The 21,028-nt window shown below is 40.9% G+C and overlaps 1 protein-coding gene across 6 annotated transcripts in view; it reads left to right on the top strand.

Annotated features, from left to right (window-relative positions):
- diaph2 (diaphanous-related formin 2) overlaps window positions 1-21,028 on the top strand; it is a 341,319-nt gene that overhangs the window by 203,899 nt on the left and 116,392 nt on the right. For all 6 annotated transcript variants that reach the window (XM_053428116.1, XM_053428115.1, XM_053428117.1 and 3 more), the window contains 3 exons: window positions 2,192-2,293; window positions 4,039-4,278; window positions 9,975-10,104. In XM_053428116.1, coding sequence (XP_053284091.1) covers window positions 2,192-2,293; window positions 4,039-4,278; window positions 9,975-10,104 — 472 coding nt within the window. The remainder of the gene's footprint in view (window positions 1-2,191; window positions 2,294-4,038; window positions 4,279-9,974; window positions 10,105-21,028) is intronic.

Here is a 21,028-nt window from a genome sequence, read left to right as displayed (position 1 = left end):
GCACGTGTGCTGATACGTTGTGCCGTCATCTTCGCTCAAGGCTGCAAACGAATGTGTAGTGTTGCTAGCATTCTTCCAGTAATCTCTCCCAGACTGCTGTGTGTGTCTGGTGGCCTGTGGTGCGGAGTCTGGCCCAGCATCCTCACCCAGTCTCCCACATTGCTTCACATATGGTGCTGCCTTTGTGTCAATTGTGCTCCGCAGGGTTTCTGATAATTAACTAGATGACAGACGAATGAAATGACAAGCGCAAGGTGGATTGGATTTCCGAGAGCCTTGTCTTTCTTGCGTTTCTTCAGTTGTGTTGAAATGTTTGAGAATAATTTCACCTCCTTCATAGAATTGAGTCCACTCCTTTGAAAATGAAGGTGTGTTTTTATGCTTGTAAACTGTATCACAATGGATTTCTGCATGACAAAAAAAAATCACTGACCATTCTTTAAAGCACACATCCACTGAAGAACAGACAATCACCTCCTCGTGGCTGGCTGCAGTATGGCTCCTGAACAACGACTTCTCCATGTTAGCAGATGGGACACTGTTTAAATGAATATATACATCTGTCTTATTAGGTAGTTGTCATCACACTGACATGTGTTCAGATGTTCATGTTTCAGATAAGTGTGGTTTTAATGAGAATGACTAATGACTGATGGTATCAGACGGCTGCTCTGCTCCCCCAGCACTTCTGTCACCAGTGCAAGGTGGCAGTGTCTGTGTGCTGACGAATCTGGCTTCATGTTGATACATTTGGAGGAGGTATAGCTGTGATGTCTATCTTTAAATAGACACATTCACCAACAGTGAATCTTTTGTGAAGACTCTACCGACGACACTGCTCCTTCTTTTCTATACCATGCCAAGATGAACTAAAAAAAAATGTACACTCCATTGCTCTCGCCCAAAAGGCAGACAAAATGGAAACGTATGTCCGGTCATCATCAGCTCAAATGCACAATTCCATTTACACAAATAGTTGTATTTATTTATTTCTTTGAAATCATCAACCAGCTTTCCTGCTTCTGCTGCTTTGATCAAAGGCCTTCATTACCGGGGCACCACTGCTTGCTGCAGACCCTAATTGGGGCCTCCGAAAAAGCAAGCAACATTTGATATAATGGCTTCCTCCTAAGCAGGAATGCTAGCCCTGCATTATGGCTTGGTTTTTGTATTGCTGAGTTCCCTGAGGGAAGGACAGAGATGTCATCATTAGGCAGCAGACTATGGCGGCGGTGGTCAGTCAGAGCCGTGGCCTCATAGCTGTGTCTGCTCTCTGTTTTCCATGTCTGACTTCCATCTGCCCATGAGCCCCTTCCCCAGTCTACTCCCGCTGGATACATTCGGGAACTAATGATGAAGGAAGCTTTGTGAAGACCTGGAAAGGGCAACTCTTCTTCTTCTCCTCGGTGAAAAAGAGGGGGAAAGTCAATGTGTTAAAGTTTATTAACTAGGCTGACCTTAACACAAACAATTAACATTTTCAGAAAAACAGCCCCTCCCCATCGTCTCCCTCTTCTCAGTCCAAATCTCCGACATCAGCACCAACTCGTCTCCACTGTTTCCATAAGGGCAACTTAACAGAAGAAAGTAATGGCAAACCAGTTGCATGTATTTCTAAGGCGGTTGCAAGGTGCTGTGGATTATGCAGTGGAAGGTCAATTATCTGAAGATCCCCGACATGTTCAGTAATTGGCTAAGGGCCACTACTGTCACAGCAAAGAGCCAACAGTGATTATGTGACCTTATCTGCTCACTCTGCTACCGAACCCCTGTGCAGCAGGACTCCAACCCTGTCTCTTCTGCAATGGCTCTAGCAAAAGTCCATCAAAGGGCACAGATCTAGGACTCTTGGAATGGTCATACTGTATGATTATTCTTTTTAATGTATATAATTCAAACTCTTAGCCAACCAGGTAAGTAGAACAGGAACACACTCAGCAGCTTCATACTTTGCTTAAATGGCCTCTTTTCTCCTTCTCCTGTGACAGATACCCTGTCATCCTTGTCCGTGAGGTGATTTTTATCCTGATGTGGACAAAAAAATTGATTTGCATTAACAGTAGCACTTTTTCTCTTTCCCTCTTTCTGTCTCTGTGTGTGTGTGTGTGTGTGTGTGTGTGTGTGTGTGTGTGTGTGTGTGTGTGTGTGTGTGTGTGTGTGTGTTTGTGTGTTCCCTCTGTCCCACTGGTAGAACCTGATAAAGAACCTGCCAGAGCAGAAGGAGCTGAGTGCACTGGCGGAACTAAAGGGTGAATATGAGGAGCTGGTGGAGTCGGAGCAGTTCAGCATTGTGGTGAGTATAATTTCCTGTGGCCGGACAGTGGCTTTCAGTTGAACCATGAAATCCACAAATGTCTCACAATTCTGAGGGGATGCATCACCAACAGTTGTAGTTATGTGTATTTAAAATGTCGCCAACGGTGTAAAGGGCATTTCTAATGAAAAGAAAAACAGAAAAAGAAAATATAAACCAAGTTCCAAATGACAGAGGCTGTGATTAAAAAGGAAGTACTTTTAAGGCAGGCAAAGAGAAGGTCAATCATTTTTGATTAGGATTCAGTACTGGGAACTCACTGAGTGCCATCTTTTGACATCCGATGTCAATCTTTTCCCGCAATGAAAAAATCATACCCCGAGGCGATGAATCCTGTTTGTAACAAAGTTCTTTGAAAAGAAGGCTGCTGTAGTCAGCTGTCTGGATAGCGTATCCTAATCCTGGCATTGATTGACAATAATCAGTCCCTATGTGTGCAGTGGTAGGATAAATAATATATTGCCTCATGTGCCACACTGTTAACTTGGAGTCAGGGACATAATCGCCTTTGTTTTCCGTCATCAGAAGAAGTTTTCACCCCAAGATATGTTTAAATATTAGCAGGGAATTACAGCTGTGTTTTTGTATATAACGGTTTTTGGGGTATAGGTATAAGATTTAACCACGTACACGTTTTTTTTATATGCTCAGTGTCAGACTACTGAGATAACAAAAGGTTTAAAAGTGTTCAGATCACAGAGGAACATTACACAGTGAGGTTCAGGGCTCACAGATGTTCCCCCCGCTCCCCTAAGTTATTCTCTTTACTTGTTACACGCTGCCTGTGTCTTTTAGGGGATGTGATGAAGCAGGTGGCGGCCGCCTCACTCATGATCCCACCTACATTGTGACCATATAACTCACGACTGATGAAGTAGCTCCTCAATGCAGAGCTATTAAGTTCCCTCGGGAAATAAGCCATGTTCAAGCTTTTCTCTGGCGGAGCTGTCATCAGCGCACTCGCTTTCATCATGATTTTCTCCTTATTGTATACAGAGCAATTCAAGTGAGGGGGGGAGGGAGGAGTCTGCGCCTGTGTGTGTGTGTGTGTGTGCGTGTGTGTGCGTGCAATGAATTGAAGTGGGTGGGAATGTTGGTGTGGGGGGAGCGGGGGGGGTATTGTTACGCACACTACTTGCTCATACACAGGAATACATTTCAGCGGTAATGAAACATTATGGGCTGGATCAGAAGTTGCCTTCAAGCAGCGGATTATGCAGCGATCTGTAGAATGTGTCTGTGGCTGCTGCTTCGCCACATATCTGTCACCCAGAGCCCTATTTGTTTTAATTCCCCCCCATTTGCATTTCCCTCCTTTTTTCCCTGGCTTCAGTGAATTCCCCCCCCCCCTACCCGCCCAAGTCTTTTCCACAAGTATTGATTGGGGCTGTAAAATTATTTATTTATGACAAATCTGTTTTAATGGCTGCTTCCTTTGTCTATGTGAAAGTCAGTAAACAGGTTAATCCCACTTGATATAGAGGGTAGTTGGGTTTCACATTATTAAAACTTGTTACAGACGTATTGACACTGGGGAATTAACATGGATTTCAAGGGCGCGCCGTAAAATACTTGTTTAGGATTTATTTTCTGTCCTAAAATATATTGTTTTTTAAAGATGGTTACTGACGGTTGCAGTTGAACATGTTGGATTGCTCTCGCTACAGAAGTTCATCACCAACACCAACCAATCACACCCCTCTCTTTGTTCCTGATCTCTCTAGATGAGTTCAGTGAAGCTCCTCCGGCCGCGTCTCAACGGCATCCTGTTCAAGCTGACGTTCGAGGAGCAGGTGAACAACATCCGACCGGATATCATGAACGTGACGTTTGCCTGCGAGGAGGTGAAGAAGAGCGAGAGCTTCAGCAAACTCCTGGAGCTGGTGTTGCTGGTCGGCAATTACATGAACGCCGGCTCGAGGAACGCTCAGACGTTTGGCTTCAACGTCAACTTCCTCTGCAAGGTAACACACCAGCAAGTCAAAAACCACACACAGAAAATGTAGGTTGTTCGAATGTGTGAAGTGACAATAATGAGCAATCACATCCCTGAAGTGTGATTGGATTTAAGGTTGTTCTACGTCCTGCTCCTTGGTCGGTTGTCGGTTTTATTACTTATGTGTACATTTTAAAATACCAATGGAGACTCACTGACATCACCTAATCTGATTCCTCAGTAATCAGTTACATTAACTTAAACAACCTGACCGTGCCGTGTGTTCTGAGAGAAGGATTCCTTAAGTTTGGTGTGTGTCGGTTCCACTGCAGACAAAGCAACGGTTAGTCAACAAGTTGTTAAAGTTTAGATTTTAAAACACATAATATATTTGACATGAATATAAAAATAACATGCTAGATTTTTACATTTAACTCTTCCAAAATCCTTGTACAAATCAGAAACGGAATAGTTTATTCAGTATTAATTGAACAAAACTACTTACAAAACGTGGAGATAGTTTTGATGTGAAGTTTATGAACAAACTGCTGAACAGCATGAGAGTCTAATTTTACAGCTCAGTATCTGGTGTGAGTCCTGTGGGGTCGAGGTGACACATGGCTGCGTGCGGACAGTTCACAGAGCTGCCAGCTTCTTCTTCCACAGCTGATAGTTGAATGATGGACGTTCAGTTCTGCTGACTCCAGACACCGTCAGGTGGATTGATTGTGTTGGGAAAGGAAAAGTGCAACACTTCAGCTTTGAACAAATTTAAAATTTAAAATATGAGAGAAACAAGCCTAAATAATTGAAAAATGAGTGCATAAACATGAGTGCGAACAAATACAAATGTTGATTTTCTGCATAGTCAACATATTTAGGCAAATTTTTCTTAGCTATCACATTTATAGGACAGTAGTGTATCAATCCCTTACTCGCCATTTGTATGCAGATTACTATTTCATTCATACAAATTTTCAAACAAATTTCAATAATTAAGTTTAAAGTGTATGAACATATTTTAAAAAATTCAGATTTTTGAAGGTTCTCTGAGGATTTTGTTCCTCCATTTCTCTGGGGAACAAATAGACAAAACCCTTGCTCATTAATGAATACACCATCAGCCAAATGCTCCCAAATGTTCAACAGCCTAATGTCGTCTACTTGGAGGATACAAATCCAGCAATATCGTCATATCTTCCAAACTGATAACAAAAAGAACAATTTTAATGACAGCCCGAAAGTTCACTTCTGTTGTGTTGTCCCTTTAAAGCGGCTTCGGCACCACATGGTTGTGTAGAACAGCCAAAGCTTTTCAATATCTCATCTAATGGGTGATAAAACTGATGAGGATGTTTATTGAGCAGTGTGCAGAGTGTTTCCAGGACTCGTGGGGATGCTGAAGCCGGGGGAAGCCTCCTCCCAGCGCTGCCTGTGGTTGCCAATCAAGCAGTGGGAATTAACAAGTAGAATAAGTTGCATCATCCATCTTATAAGCAGACAGTGTTGGAGAACTTGAAACCCTGTTTTTCTACTTCTTTATTCTAAGACTCTTTTGAAGCAGTGCTGTTAAAAGTAGAAAAGTAAAAAAATAAAATCTCCCTTCAATAATCAACGTGGGCTTTCTTTCCATATGGGGAGCCCTATTGTAATTGCCATAAGCCACTGCCGTACACATGTATTGAAGGCCACGTGTGAGAAAGGGCCTACATTGTGAATCCAGTGAGCCTTCGGTATTCCTGCGAGCTGCCTGAATCAGTGTGGAGTGTCAGTGTGGAGCCTGGTAACGCCTCAGGGGGCTGATTGGGCCATTATTGATGGACAAGAAGAAAAAAAAAGTCTGCTTTCTCACTTTAGTCAATCAAGTAAATGGCCCCCTGGGTGGCAGGTCGCGGGTACCTAATGGGCTCATCAGGGAGGAGCAGGCTGGTGGGGGGGAAGAGCTGCGAGGGGAAGGGCACGGGCTGACCCAGCTTCACTTTCACCCCTCCACTGTAGCCCCTTGCCCTGCCAAGGACACACACACACACACACACACACACACACACACACATGTCTCCTGGGAGCCGTCTTGCTCGAATCTATTCTTTCAGCCAAACACCCACTCAGGCTTTTACTAGAGCTCTGGTGAAACGTGGATTTCAAGTCATTCGTCTTGTAAAGATCTTAGCAAACATGGTGGTGACTTTAAAAAAATTGTTATAGTGTCTTCTTTTGCTAAAGGAAGACACTATAAAAGAAGAAACATAAGCAAGATAGTTCAGGAGATATAAGACAAAATGAGGAAGGAATTTGAAAAAAACATTCCAAAAACAATGAAACATTTCTCTGGGGATCCAAACCTGCCATACTCGAGGAAACCACTTGACTTAATAAATTGAGAACATGTGACAATGGTGTCCAATTTAAGTTTAACTGACTCGGCTGTGTCGAAGTCACTTGAGCTGTTTGACTCTTCTACCAAGCATCTGTGTGACCTTGTGTAATATAACCGCTGCTGAGATTACTGGGACAATTAACCACTATACAGTTAATGCCCTCAGCCCATACGTTTGTAATTGGGATGAATTAGCATCGCTCTGTTCATTCTTCTCACACCAGTGGCCTTGTTTATGTATTTTCTTAACAAATTATTATCTATTCAAGCATATTTAAAGGACCCGTGCCCTCTTCTTAGACAGTATACTAATTACATTGTATTTGCATGTATACAATGTGTCCGTTGTGTGCTTTAGGTCCGTCTGTACCAGTTAAACTGAATAGTCAAATTTAGTATTTTTAATTTTCCTAATAGGAATGTAAATTGACAATTGTTGGCTTGTATTCTAACTACCTTGCCGCTCTAAATGCTCAATGTGTAGCAATATATTGTAGTAACTGGTTTGGGATTTGGAATATTACCACCTCAAGGCAATGCATGTTATGAAAGATTGAATAATATAACTGCCACAAATTCGCTGTTAGCAACACGGTAATGAAGCAATGTTTTTACATTTCATTCAAATGGACACATTTGTTCAAAGGACAGGCTTCAGACTCGCAGCACCGACCTTCAAAACTAATGGCTGCTGTGAAAAAGTATTATATGTAGTCAGTTTTAAATATAAAGTATTTGAGATGAAAAATGTATGTAGCTGTAGCTGTTTAAGGAGACTCGATCAAAGCTTAAGGATTCAGACAGTTAAAGCCTCCCTCACTTTTAGTTTTTCAGCATAAACTTTTGAATGTCTAGGACAAGTGATGGTCAAGGATTAGAAATGGCCGGGACTTTCACACAGACCGGCTCAATGCAACCTGTGCACAGATACTGGTCCAGTTCTCACGATGCCCTAAAGCTGCATTGATTGGAATTCCTGATGTAAAACATTGTGAAAATAACATCACTGCCCCGGGGCTCTATGAAGGATTCCCCTTGCCCTCACAGAGGCCCTCAACTGAATATGATCCTGCAGTAAAACCACCTTCCTCCATTCAAGTACTGTAAATCTTCATCTCCCATAAACAAACACTTGTAAAAGATCCTTGTAGTGACCATGTCAACATACAAATATGTATGTACTTCATATATATAAAAAAGCATTTTAATATAGCATTTGTTTATAGTGTTGGTCTATTTGACCATATTTTCTCATGGTATCTTCTCTGGAGGTTTTAACTGTGTTTACAGTATTGAACAAAACCAACCCTTGAGACACATTTGTCCAGATTGTGTGTTACTGGATTATTGAGCAGCTGAGTTGAAAACGATAAGACTAATATAAGAAATCTTGAAATCTCAGCTTCCACAATTGTATATTTAGTATAACATTATTAAATTAAGTCCAAGCCTTTTTTTATAAACAAAATTGAGAGTGAGGAGTCATTATTATTTAGAATTATAACCCTAACCCTCAATTAAAAGTTTGAGATGGGGATAAAGATATTTCAGGGGGCTGTTGATGAATTGGTGATTATAAATAGTTGGACATGGTCATCTCACAATGCTCGTGTCTATCCAGTTTCATCATGTAATTTAACCCTGAAGCCACAGGGTTTCTTCACTTATAGCCACTGTTCCCAGTTTGCACATTCGCCTGCTGATTAGTTCCTGTCCGAGTTACTTCTCCAAACCATTAACACGTTGTATCTGTGAAGCAATAAATATGTTGCGAGATAAAACTACAGGACATGTTGTTCCGTGTTATTTATAATAATTGTTTGTTAACATTCACAATGTCTTGTGTTTCTCTTTCTCACAGTTCACCCTCTCTTAATTACATTTGACTAATATTAGTTTGCAGATGAATTCAACATTCTGGCAATTTTTTTTGTTTGGTTATGACAATCTGGGGTATAACAATAGACGAATTAGAATTTTAAATCCATGAAATTAAAATGTGATTACCCAACATGAGCAAATGATTGATCCTCAACTAATGAAAGTTTGTGTGTGTGTGTGTTTGTGTTGGTGTCTCATATGCCTCTGACTTTCAGTAATTGTTTCTGTTCACTAATGCTTCAGTGTTTGTGTGTCTGTGTGTGAGTGTGAGTGTGTGTGTGTGTGTGAGCGAGCGAGTGCATACACACGTGTTTGCATGTGCACAGGTGTGGGCATGTCCAACTGCAGGCTGTTTACAGCACAGATATTATCAGTATGAGTACACAGAGGTGGGTTGTGCTAATTAGCTTTCCCAGCATGCCATTCGAACAGCATGGCAATCACGGTGGGGAATGAATATGAAACAAGTTTCCTATGCACTGATGTGCGCACACACAAACACACACACACATACAGACATACACACGTGCACTTACACACACATCTATGCACTAACTCGGCAAGCACAGTACACTAACATTCAAACTTTTCTGACTCGCTCTTCTTTTATTCTCATTAGAGTGGTATAATGGTATGTGTGTACGTAACATATGTGAGAGTTTGTATTTGTTGAGCCGTACGTAATTGTCTCTGGAAGTATGTTTCATTAGTATCATCACAATGCTGTTCCATTTTATGTCCATCTCATGTACTCAGTGTCCTTCCAGTTGACTGAAGTGCCTATTAAATGCAGTCCTTCATTATCTTGGTGGCCAGGGACTGAACTCGTTGTACTTGCTTCTTGGTTGTTGCCATCAAGCAGACACAGAGGGATTTTGTTATACATTCAGTCTAGTTAGGTATAATGTGTGATCACATAAAAAATTAATTAATTCAAAGTGATGCTACTCTATAATTCGGTTTTCATACAACTCTCAGTCTGTCATTCTTAAAACTAAAGAGGATCAGAGTTTTCTTTTGCCTCCTCCGAGATCTGTCTCCTGTTCCACATCAGGTCCTGACCCAATACTGATCATTTTAAATCTAGTTCATAGTACAGCTTTAAGTTGATTGAATTCAGACTGAGTTTTTCTAATGATTGTGTAATGAAATTATTTTAGTTAATAGCAAAAAAAAAAAAATTGGGAAATCAGGACATTTAGTCATTTTGACAATGTATTTTTGAATATTCTCACATGGACTTTCCGTCATCATATCATAGGATATTCTAACCTGATGTCTGCTACGTTTTATCAATTAATTTTAACTTTGATTCAGATGTTATAAGAACCGTTTGTATATATGGCTTCACTAAGCCAGATACTTCTAAAAATCTGTAGTTCAGATCATTTAACTGAGTAAGGAGTATAAAGTAAATTACCATAAAGAATTGTGTCACTCAATTATTCTCCTCTTTTTGTTTTTAGCTGCGGGACACTAAATCCATCGGTCACAATACAACACTTCTTCACTTCCTGGCTCAGAAGTGTGAAGAGAGTCATCCAGAGATCTTGGGTTTTCCAGACGAGCTGGAACATGTGGAGAACGCCAGCAGAGGTATGTGCCTGTGTCCTTATGTCATGAGACCATCACACATCACTGCACCCACATGTACATTAACGTATATAAAGGGACGGCATCATCTGAAGATGAACACAGTCTGCCAAAGGCTGAGGTCTTTACTCGAGCTGCCAAAACCGATCCACGTCAACATGTCCAATGTATTTTTAACCTTGCGTTCTGTCTGTTTAAGTTTATTTCCAACACTTCCACACTTAATCCGTTTCATCCCTTGACGACAGCTAGCACTCTCTCTGTGACGAGAATAGAGTTGTGAGTCTGACCACACTGTCATTCAGCCTGTCAATAAACTAATTCCACTCTAATTCTATTCTCAAGCAGTCGGTGGAATCCCTGCAGGCTTATTTACTGTTTTAGTCTCATAATTGGTTATTTAATCTAATTCAACTAATTATGCACTTGACTGAGGCGGCCTGCCATTGTGCAAGTGGACTGAATAGTCCTCCAGCTCTGTGTATGTTAAGATGTCTATATGCACAAATGTTGAATTATATTGACTTTGTCATTTTGTGGAAATGAATAATTCAAGGATAAGTCGCCTAATTGACGGAGGTGAGTGAGTACAAGTTTCCAACAAAACAAAAACACCTCAAAGGAAGAAAAACAAGTTTACTTTGGGCTCACCTTGCTGCTGTTGTTCCATTGATCTTAACCCACAGTTAAACTGGAGTTTCATTGAGACTCCCTCTCTACATGTTAAGACATTAAAAGTTTGAATCCTTCACAAATTATTTTCAAATTCCCTCCTCCTTTCATCTTCGTGCTCTTTAGGATTGTGTTCTCGCCACACTCGTCCCTCACTCCACACATTTTACTTTGGCACGTCTAAACAAGTAAATAAAGAAATAACCTCTAAAAAGTCACTGTGGTTAAATTGACTTGGTGCAGATCACATAGGAACCCGGTGATTGGAGTCCAGGTCCAAGCTCTTCTCTTTGGGAAGCTCTCACCGCCTGTAGAACAGTAGAGCATCACTGGGTTATTCAAAACTCTATATCTCAACATCCTTTACAAGGTTGTTAAATATAAATCTGTCTTTATGTGCATTGTAAAAAGTAAAAACTACGTATCCATGATAGCCTCCTCTGATGACAACGCTTTTCTTCAACCTCCCCCGTATTTGTTTTTATTTAAGTTTCTGGTGACACAATTTTCCTCAGTTGGACAAAATCCTTGTTTATTTTTAAACCCATTAGCTGTTGTCATGGAAACAACCATCTTCCAGGGCTTCAAGAGCAAAATACAGATTATAATCCTTATATGTAATAGAGCAGATCAAGTTATTAATAAAGCAACACAATACAATTGCATCAAAACCAAATAGGACCTGCATGCAAGACTTAAAGTTGAAGCTTTAGCAGTAACTCTATGATCCTCTCATAGGTGAGGAAACATGTTTGTGTGTTTCTGGCCTCGTGAGTTTCATGTCAACACACCTGTTCACAGCAATGTTGCCATATCCTGTGATTTCATCAGCCGTGAGCAGATTGTTGAGGGAAGGTTGAGTCAGAAGGACACTGACATCGGTCTGGGGGCATTCACATGTAATCAAACAGCCATCTGCAATGGCAATTAATACATTTCATTAATAAGTGCAATCAGGCCTGGGATAATTGCCCTAGAAAATCATGACTTTCTCTGCCTTGATGGACAGCTTCAGACTTTCCCTCCTCGGTTTCACATTTTCTCCAAAGAACTGAATCTCCACCTTGCTCTTGTATTGATCTTGACACTGTTTTTGTTCCACCCCCATTCAAAACGGTCCATTTCCCATAGTAATTCATGGCAATTAGGTATAGGGTGATGCCTAATCATTGTTAAATGCATCACTGAAAACCAGTGGCCTGTGACACCATTTGGTGATGGTGAGCATAGATTAAAAAATGTCCTGCTGTGCTGTTTTAATCCATTACTGACGTTGTAGGTACCGTCAGTGCAGACACATGTGTATCATTGGCAAATTTGAGCCGTGGTGGAGAAGCACTTGTTCATGAATAACTCAAAAACCCAATCCAATCTTCATGTTTGACCCTAGTACATTTTATATCTCAACAAAAGAGATTGGAGTAGTTTATTGCAATTAAAAGGTCTGACGTTTCCACTTACTCTCATTGCATTTGATACGTCAACTTAGATATGAACGCTGTAATAAGCAATATCTCATTTGTCTTCATTTAAAAAAAAAAAAAACGAGGTTATCCTCAAACAGATGATGGTAGTATATTTTATTCCATCAGAAATCAGTATGCCCATAGACTTGCCTGGCAGCAGATAGTGGCCTGACGGAGCTGGAGGTTAACAATAAGTAAGTCCAGCACACAGAGATGTTCCCTGAGGAGAGTTTTCCTCTCTCCCAGGATCCAGCCATGATCAAAGACGGATCTGTATTAAGGTCAGGTTTGATTAAAATTCACATGATTATGTGAAGAGGCAGGGCCGGCAATCTGGAGATGTTCCAGATAGGGACAGGAAGAAGGGCAGAGGTTTTTACTACACAACCCACTGTTTATACATGGGCTCAAATGAAATTATGTATCTAAACAACATTAAGGCCTAACAAGGAATGTGTAATCACTTGACGTTAAGTGAAGGTTAAGTGGGTAAGTAGTGAGGATGTCATCATCAGTATAATGTTATTATTCTGCTCTCTTTTGTTTTATGTACGGTATCATATGTTCAAATATGTATTTGGATTACTATGCAGTCTTGGCAAAGTGGCAATCCTTATTTAACCTGAATAGCATTTTTTCCCAAATCAATATGTATTAAATGTGCTTTCATAGAGATATTGAGTAGCAGATGTAATAATACAAATATATAATATACAGTAATAATATATAATATAGTAGGCCCACTTAATTAATTAGGTTATTGGTTAATAGTTGTCATAAAATATAAAATGTTGCTAGTGAACAGTTACTGTGATTACCCTTAAAGACATCACATATATCCCTTTGTACGAGACCAAATTTCCCTTAACTATTGTCTCTGTATCGAAACGGCTCCACACTTCACTGTGAGCTCCATCACTCTCTGATCAGAGGATCCGCAGCCTCTTCTGACACCACCTCATCGTGGGTCTCTTCTGATAGATCACGGCGAGGTGAAGGGTTTAGAGGAGGTTGGTGTTGCTGAAAGGAGCTCCGGCCTCCTGAGCATCGACAATGCTCTTTTATGTCGTCCTGGTTCCCTGTTTTCCACAATAACTGCTCACACACTATCACCACTGCATAGAGGATAACAAACATTTCATTAGTTGTGGTTTACATTATCATTGATGCACTTTTTACACCACTTTTGCGGTACTTGAATGACTTTCCAGAAAACTGTGTTAAATTGATGTGATATAGTGTGTTTACTCCACCTTGATTTATTCTCTTGACCTCATTTTCTGATTTCAGACGGCACTTTATTGTTGAATTTCATGAGCAGTATATTTTAAAGGGCTTTTTTTTACTAAATATAACTATATATAACTATACTAATGAAATTTGTTCAGAGATTCAAGCCCAAACTTTCCCGAATAGCTAAATTCTTGTGACGCTTACTCCCTCGCTTCTGTTCCGCTAACTTGTTTTATTTGAGTGTGGGTGCCATGGTGGGTATCCTAACATTACAATGCATTTACAGCCAACTTCCTGTTCCTCAGCTGCCTGAAATCCTCTGTGTGGTCAATACTGACATGGATTTCAATTCTCAGACTTTGAGACAGATTTGCTTCCGGACGGATGTGCATATCCCTGTCGTGATTGGTTGCTAATGAGAGAAAGGCCGGACAGTGAGTTGTGCAGTGTCTCTGTGTCAGCTGACCATGAGTCCATGTGTGCATATGTTTCTATACTATGAAATGTAGCCATCAAGTTTAATAGAGTCCACTGTTTTCATGCCCCTGACCTCATATCAATAGCAGAACAGTGAAGCCTTGGGAGAAATGCCATTGGCCCGCTTGCCCTGTTAAATCCCCTCCGGAGATGAATATGTGGGGCTCGACAATGGGAACTAAGTCTGTGTGGTGATTCCACTCAATCAGTGGTGCAGTGACAATCTGTCTTGACAATCCGGGAAAAGAGGAAATATGACACAAATGTTCTCATAAATCTATTTAGTATAAGGCATAGCCAAGGGCAAAGTACTTTGGAGCCTGTGAGAGAGAAAATGGAGAATGAGGGAAGGAAAAAAAGATGGGCTCTGAGGATATTAATACCACTGTGAATATATCTATTATCCACATTCATTTCAAGGCACTGCAGCATAATAAAGCAGTGCCCATTCCCCCATTTAAACTCCTAGCTGTACTCAGCTCTGTATTACGTAGACAAAACGACTTTCTGGAAGGGGAGGAACATAGAAAGGATCATTTGTCTTTTGGTTTCAATAGAGTTGCAGCGAATCGTTGGGTTGAGAGGATGTTCCCCCTTCTCTCACTGAAGTCAGCTGTTGAAGCTTGAAATAGACCTGACGCCGTTCTAACCGAAAGCTCTCGTACTTTTGCATAGATGCAGAAATGAGAGTTGTTTTCGTCTTTGCATGAAACTCGAGAATTCATGTCAAGGTGAAATTACACTATATATTTATTTTGTACGGCTTTCTATCCTTAATATAGATAGAGTTGATGCGAATGAATAACCAAGCTCAGAATCGTTAACTTTTTCTACTCACCGCGATTCACAATCTAAAATATATTGAAATACTATTTGATAACAGATCGAAATTAATTGATGAACACATAATTTGATTGTATTTTTTAATAGGTTTTTATTTTTGCGCAAATGTATAATTTATCAAATCATACAGACCATAAATTCTAATTGAAATGGGGAGATGATTAACTGAAACTTTTACTGTTTGCATCGAGGGTGCCTTTATAGACGCGTTGCATAAAACTAAATTATGCCGTTTTTTTCTAATGCCATTGTTTCCTTGTTAAATAAATCCTTGTAACAAGCCTTCCACTTTACAGAAAATGATTGAAATCAGCCTCTAATATTATGTTGATCAAATCTTTTGTCGTATGAGTGTCTTTATAAAACTAGACCAGCCAGATTGGAAACTCCAAGATCTTAATTTGACCGGAGCTGGCGCCTTCTTTGTCCCTATCGAAATGTTATCATATTGTCTTTTCTGTCATTCTGTTATTTCCCATTGAGGCTTATTATGAACTCCTTTCAAATCTGATTCAGAGAGAGAGAGAGAGAGATGTCATTCACTCAGGTCACAGATGCCTGAAGCGTGTGCAGAGCTGTTTTCCTGTGTGTAGGTACCATGCTTTGATTGTGGGCTACTTCCACATCGATACACTGACAAGTCACTAAGTTTAGTTTCTCATTCAGCTTCTTGTCCAGGTTGCAAAGTGAACTTTAAGCACCTAATTGCATTTCCCTGCAGAAAGGCACAGACAGAAGGGAAGTGAAGGGGCATTCAGGAAACAGCTGCGTCACTTTGCTGTTATGAATAACTATTGGGGTATTCACGGTTATCAAATGTAAATGAGTAGAGCTTTGTTTGCAATGACAGTTTTATTTAGCACCTTGACCTTTTTTTCTAATGTTCATCAGGCACCAGAGTTTAATTCCTATTATTTCAACATACAGATATAAACTGCATGTTATCTTTGGCATTTGTTACCATCAACAGCATCAACATCCGACCATCTCAACCTCTGGAGGGGGGGGGGCGGGGATGAAATAAATAAATATATAATCAATTTCACACTCAGTGAAACTCCCCTTCCTAGATTTGTAGTCAAACTTTTCCATTCTCCCTCAGAAGTAATTGAATGACAAGCTGATTTAGGTGCATATTAATATTCTCAATGGGAATTCCATTTGCCATTTAATCGTGAGAGTTAATGGGGCGTGATATGAGGCTCGGGAATGTGCAGCATTTCAACTTTATTGCAATTTATAAAGTGGGGAACTGCCAAGTAGGTGAACGCGGAGACGGTTTTCTAAATTGGGATGTTTTTAAAGATACGCACTTTTCATCTTTTGATGCACAGGTAGTTAGTGTAATATCAGCCACAGTTTTACAAATTAGACCCCAGGCTGTGTTCATCATGTGGCGTCAGCTCTCGATCGTGTCATCGGGATGCTTTCAGTGAGCCGCTCCGTGGTGCACGTAAACTCTCCGAGAGGGAGAGTCCCCCCCTCCAGCCCGGAGCTCCCAGCCCCAGACAACAGTCTGCTGGCTTTGTCCCTGTATGTACTTGATGGGCGCGGCCAAAGTCTGGATGTATAACCTTTTGAAAAATCTGTAGCGAGACCTGGAGATTGCGGCTCACTCATGCTTTCCCTTCCAATCTCACTGAGATAGAGAGGATCTGCAAGGAAGGAGGGAAAAAGCCTGAATCCCGGCAGCAGCAGCAGCAGCTGGAGCCTAACTGTGCCCAAGATGGCTGTAGATGGTACTAGTCAGAAATATTCCACAATATTAAAGACACTTTTCTATTCATATTTAAGAAGAAACACACAGTGAACGTGTCAAATGTACAATATTACTTTACAATGGCACATATTTTGTATATATTGTTTATAGTTTAAGCTCAGATTTGTTGAGCTAAATCAATTTGATTGGATATACTCACGTAGATAAGTGAATAACACACTTATGTCTAATGTAAAATGGTTTAATTCAGGTGACAACCTCAGAAATATCATAATATGACTTTTTTTTTTTTTTTTATATATGTTTGGTTCCTCTGGTTTTCATCCTGTTGCTGAAGCCATGAAAGTTTGAAGGACATTTAAAGCTTGTGGGCTTGTTTACTTTTGAACTGCCCTGCTTGTGCTCGCTCCGCACCTTCTCCGCTATCATTCGGTCGGCGCTTCCGAGCTGAAGCACCAAGCAAACTCTCCCCGGAAGCTTTTCGTGTTTGAGAACTCATTATTTATACATCAAATGAATTTTGCGAAGGGTAGTTGTATTATTGAAGGCACAGTCTTCAGTAACACACAAGCAATGACAGTCTTTGGAGTCCTGAGATTTCCAGAGGATTTGACTGGATTCTTTTTGCCTGGCTGCACACACAGATTTACATGATTAAACATCATTTAGTTGAAAGCAACAGAGATGAAAAAACTCGGTAGTTCCACTGAAAGAATTAATCTGAAGTTTCCAGGGCCGGCTGCATCGAGCTTTATAAAACAAAAAAAATATGATTTGCTCTCCCGTATAAAATCAACTACACCTGACCGGTGGGTAATTTAACGATGTCAGTGAGGCTGGAAACAAAAACAATTTCCTCACTGGTTGTTTAAGGCATACTCATCCCTAGACCCTGGAAGTGATAGAGCAGGATCAGCGAGGGTAGCAGTGCAAATGGACAGTCTGTCATGAAGAATATTAGGCACAGGAAACAGACCTGTCGAGCTCCACCAGCTCAGGATGAGTGATGAGCTCTAGAGACTTTCCCTTTTTCATTTTTTTTTTTTTTTTTTTTTAAATCTTTTCTCTATTGCTTCTTTTTCTTTACTCACTTCACGGAGGATGAGTAGTTCATTGTGAGACCAAAACAACTGTTCTCCGACTCTCTTTGTCCTGTCTTCTCTGTCCATCTCCCTTTTTCCTCCCTCCACCTCTGATTTCTTACATCACCACTTCGGCCGGCCCGGTATGAATGCAGACAGAGACAGACACATGCAGGAAGGCCAGCAGCCCTGCTTAGCATCAGGCTCCAGTCCGTGACAGCAGATCCCAATGAGAGCTGACAATGGGACCAGGAATGAGAATAATGCTGTTTGCCAGCCTGGAAATTCAGCCTGTCACACCAGACCGTTCCCCCGCTGCTGTTCCCTGTGCTGAGGTGATCAGGGAAGCTCCACTTTGTATGCACCTCTATTTTGCTTGACCCAAACCTGCAGATAGAATAATCCACCGACTAGCCTTAAAAAACAGTTTAGTCCACCAGGGTAACCTTGATTTTTAACAGTTTTAAAAATCTTTCAAAATACTCCATAGGGTATAATGCCCCATTTGATGACTTACAGTGGAAGCAAACATGATTTGACAGTGTGTATTTTTAATACAGAGTGTCACCTGGTGCACCGGTGTCACATGAGGGAGGAGAATGTTTTAGAGTCATTACCACCGACTGGCCCTGTCGCCTCGCATTACTATTTGATCATTAAAACAACTTGCTGGTTGCTGCTCACTTGAGGAATGAGTCAGAGCCACAAGCTTCCCGGCCTAAGAAACGAGTGAGAGCTCAGCAGCCAACGAGGCCAATCTGTCTTTTACTTGTTACGAGAAAACTCCACCAACACATTGCAATTCTGTACCAACAGACAGCTTGTATTTAAGAGTTCCACCCACCTCAACCCATTTTTTAAAGACTAGTTCAATATATTTTACAGCTTTTATATTTATAATTTACTTATTTCTTCCCCTAGTACAAAATATGTTCAAATTTTAACTAATATAACCTAATTTTAAATAAGTTAATTCACTTTTAGATTCTTAATTTCTTTCCTGAATTTCCCCTGTGTCCCTCTAGGTTTGAATCGGGGCTCCGAAAAGTTGTTTAGCTCACTTATTAATTGAGGAACAGCTGCCAGACAGCTTGGATTTACTGTCATTTCAGTGTATCCCGATATTAATTCAGAGCCACTGCAAAAATCTAAATGTTTCATACCACTGTCAAACCCTTTATGCAGAACAATCCGGGTTTGAACTTGTGATGACACAACAGCATGATACAGAGAGAGTGTATCTCGCTATCTTGGGAGGAAACTATACTTATCTACCAACCACTTACCCCATATAACAGTGTCCTTATGAGCCAGGTGAGGATGAATTGTTACAAACCAGTTCCCATTGTGACCTGGCAGCCGATCTTGAACTATGTGATGTATTCATGTGCTTGAAAAAAACACCCTGCAACAGTGTCTGAAGAGGAGCAGGAGGATTCTTCATTTCTCAGTGATCCAGATCTCCAGTGATTGGCTACACACATTGTGACAATGAGCATTATCACAAAGCTCGAGTCACACAACGTGCGCTGATAAAAGCACGCAAGACGAGGCGAGGCAGACACGCAGCTTTTCATCTGCCGCGTGGTTGTCGAGCAACACAAGTGCCGTTCCCTTGAACTGCCGCGGTGGCTGGCAGGACGCTGTAGTAAACATTAAGGAACTTTGAAGTTGTTTTTCCGTGCAGGGGCGTGTGATAGCGCTTCTGTCAGGCGACTGATAAGCACGATAATGATGAGGATTGTTGTACAAATGAGCAGGAAATTGAGTTTCTCTTTTTCCGAGGTGATCCCTGCACCTTCCAGATAAGGCCCTGTTGAGGCGTTACAATAACAAGCGCAGGGATTTGTAATATTGACTCAATGAAAGAGCGTAATCTACAGTGCAATATGCCCACAGTGTTCAGGATTTATGTTGTGTGCTTGTGTGATGGTTTCGGCAGTGAGATCTGTATTAAAAGGGCTAAGCTCGGCAAACGGGTATCATACTGGTGCTAAAGCCTCATTGCAGTATTAACCCAAAGTAGACTTCCAAGGTTCTCCTCCGCAGACCACTGGTATTATTATGGATGAATAATATTTCAAGTGGGAAATATAGCCACATTTTATTTTATAACCCTGGGATGACTGGAACTCCTGAGATTAGTGACATTACCGTTGTCGTTATTATTTCTCATTTCATTCTTGATCCGAGTGTCGTCTAATTAGATGACATAAGATAATGACAATTCCATCATTTTTAGGGCAGGCAATCTCGCATCGCAGGATAGAGTCAGAAAGACAATTAAATCTCCACTAAAATCAAGCAAAATGGTGATCAGAGAGTTTATAAGCGGTTGTCAATTCAGTGTTATACATTTCCTCGTTTTTTATGTTTGGGCTTTTACTGAAATAACTTAAGCACTTCATGTATATTGATTGGGAAGGGGAGAAGTTGTATTTTTAAATGGGTTATGATTTCACTGCTTCACTTTTAACTGCCTTCAAAGTGGAGATTTATAAGCAGTCCTCTCATGGAGATGGACTTTTTGTCTCTCAAGGATTCGATGTTGTGCGTCTCTGTGTTGTTTTTTTCCCGTGTATTCAAGTGTTATACTCTCATGTTGCGATTCTTCCAAAAGTGAGGAGCTCTGTGCCATTTATCTCCTGAACAAACCAAATTGTTATATATTTGTAGGTTTTGTGATATTAACTGAGAGATGTTCTCAAAGTGTTGCTTACAATTGCTGAGAAGAGCAGAAGTGTTCTCGTGTTTTGTGCCAATCATACTTCTCTTCATCCCCATTGTTCTATGTGCACAAATAACACTGTACCATCGCAAAAGAAATAGCCATCACGCCAGACGTGCTATTTACCCAGAGAGGTAACAGATCATTTACCGACTAGGCGGTCACTGCGCCAAAGTGCCTCCGCTTTCCTCTGAATTCCTTCCCACACTGTCTCTATTGACCACAGCTTGTGAAAACGTGTCTGTGGCTCAAACGCTGTCATAAGATTCTTGGCAGCTTTCACCAACTGCTGCACATCATCGGCGCTGGGAATTGATTTTGGATACTAAATTGGGTCATTTTTATCATGGGCTGTCATCAATATATAATTTAAAAGCATGGCCTGGAGCGAGCGCTGCCTGGCTGCCTATTGGACTTTTACTAGGCCCAGGGGAGCAGGCTCCCATGTGCCCCCTTTCAGTTAATGCATGCCACTATGTGTGAGGATTCCACCATCACTTGTGATTTATACCCCCGGAGGAGCAAAGATAAAGCAACACACAGGCATTCACTGCCTGTATTGCAACATTTATGTGGTGCTCTTAGATTTTTTGCTGGGTTGGCCAAGTCCATGCTTATCTGTGAATATCATGAAAGCCATCTTCCAGGTATTTCCTCTCAACATGCTGTCCCGGGTTCTCTTTCTTCCCATAAGTAAATCACAGCC

Source organism: Pleuronectes platessa, chromosome 8, assembly GCF_947347685.1.
Source record: "Pleuronectes platessa chromosome 8, fPlePla1.1, whole genome shotgun sequence".
NCBI lineage: Eukaryota > Metazoa > Chordata > Actinopteri > Pleuronectiformes > Pleuronectidae > Pleuronectes > Pleuronectes platessa.
Note: the sequence above shows the minus strand (reverse complement) of the source record. Positions and strands in the feature narration are given on the sequence as shown.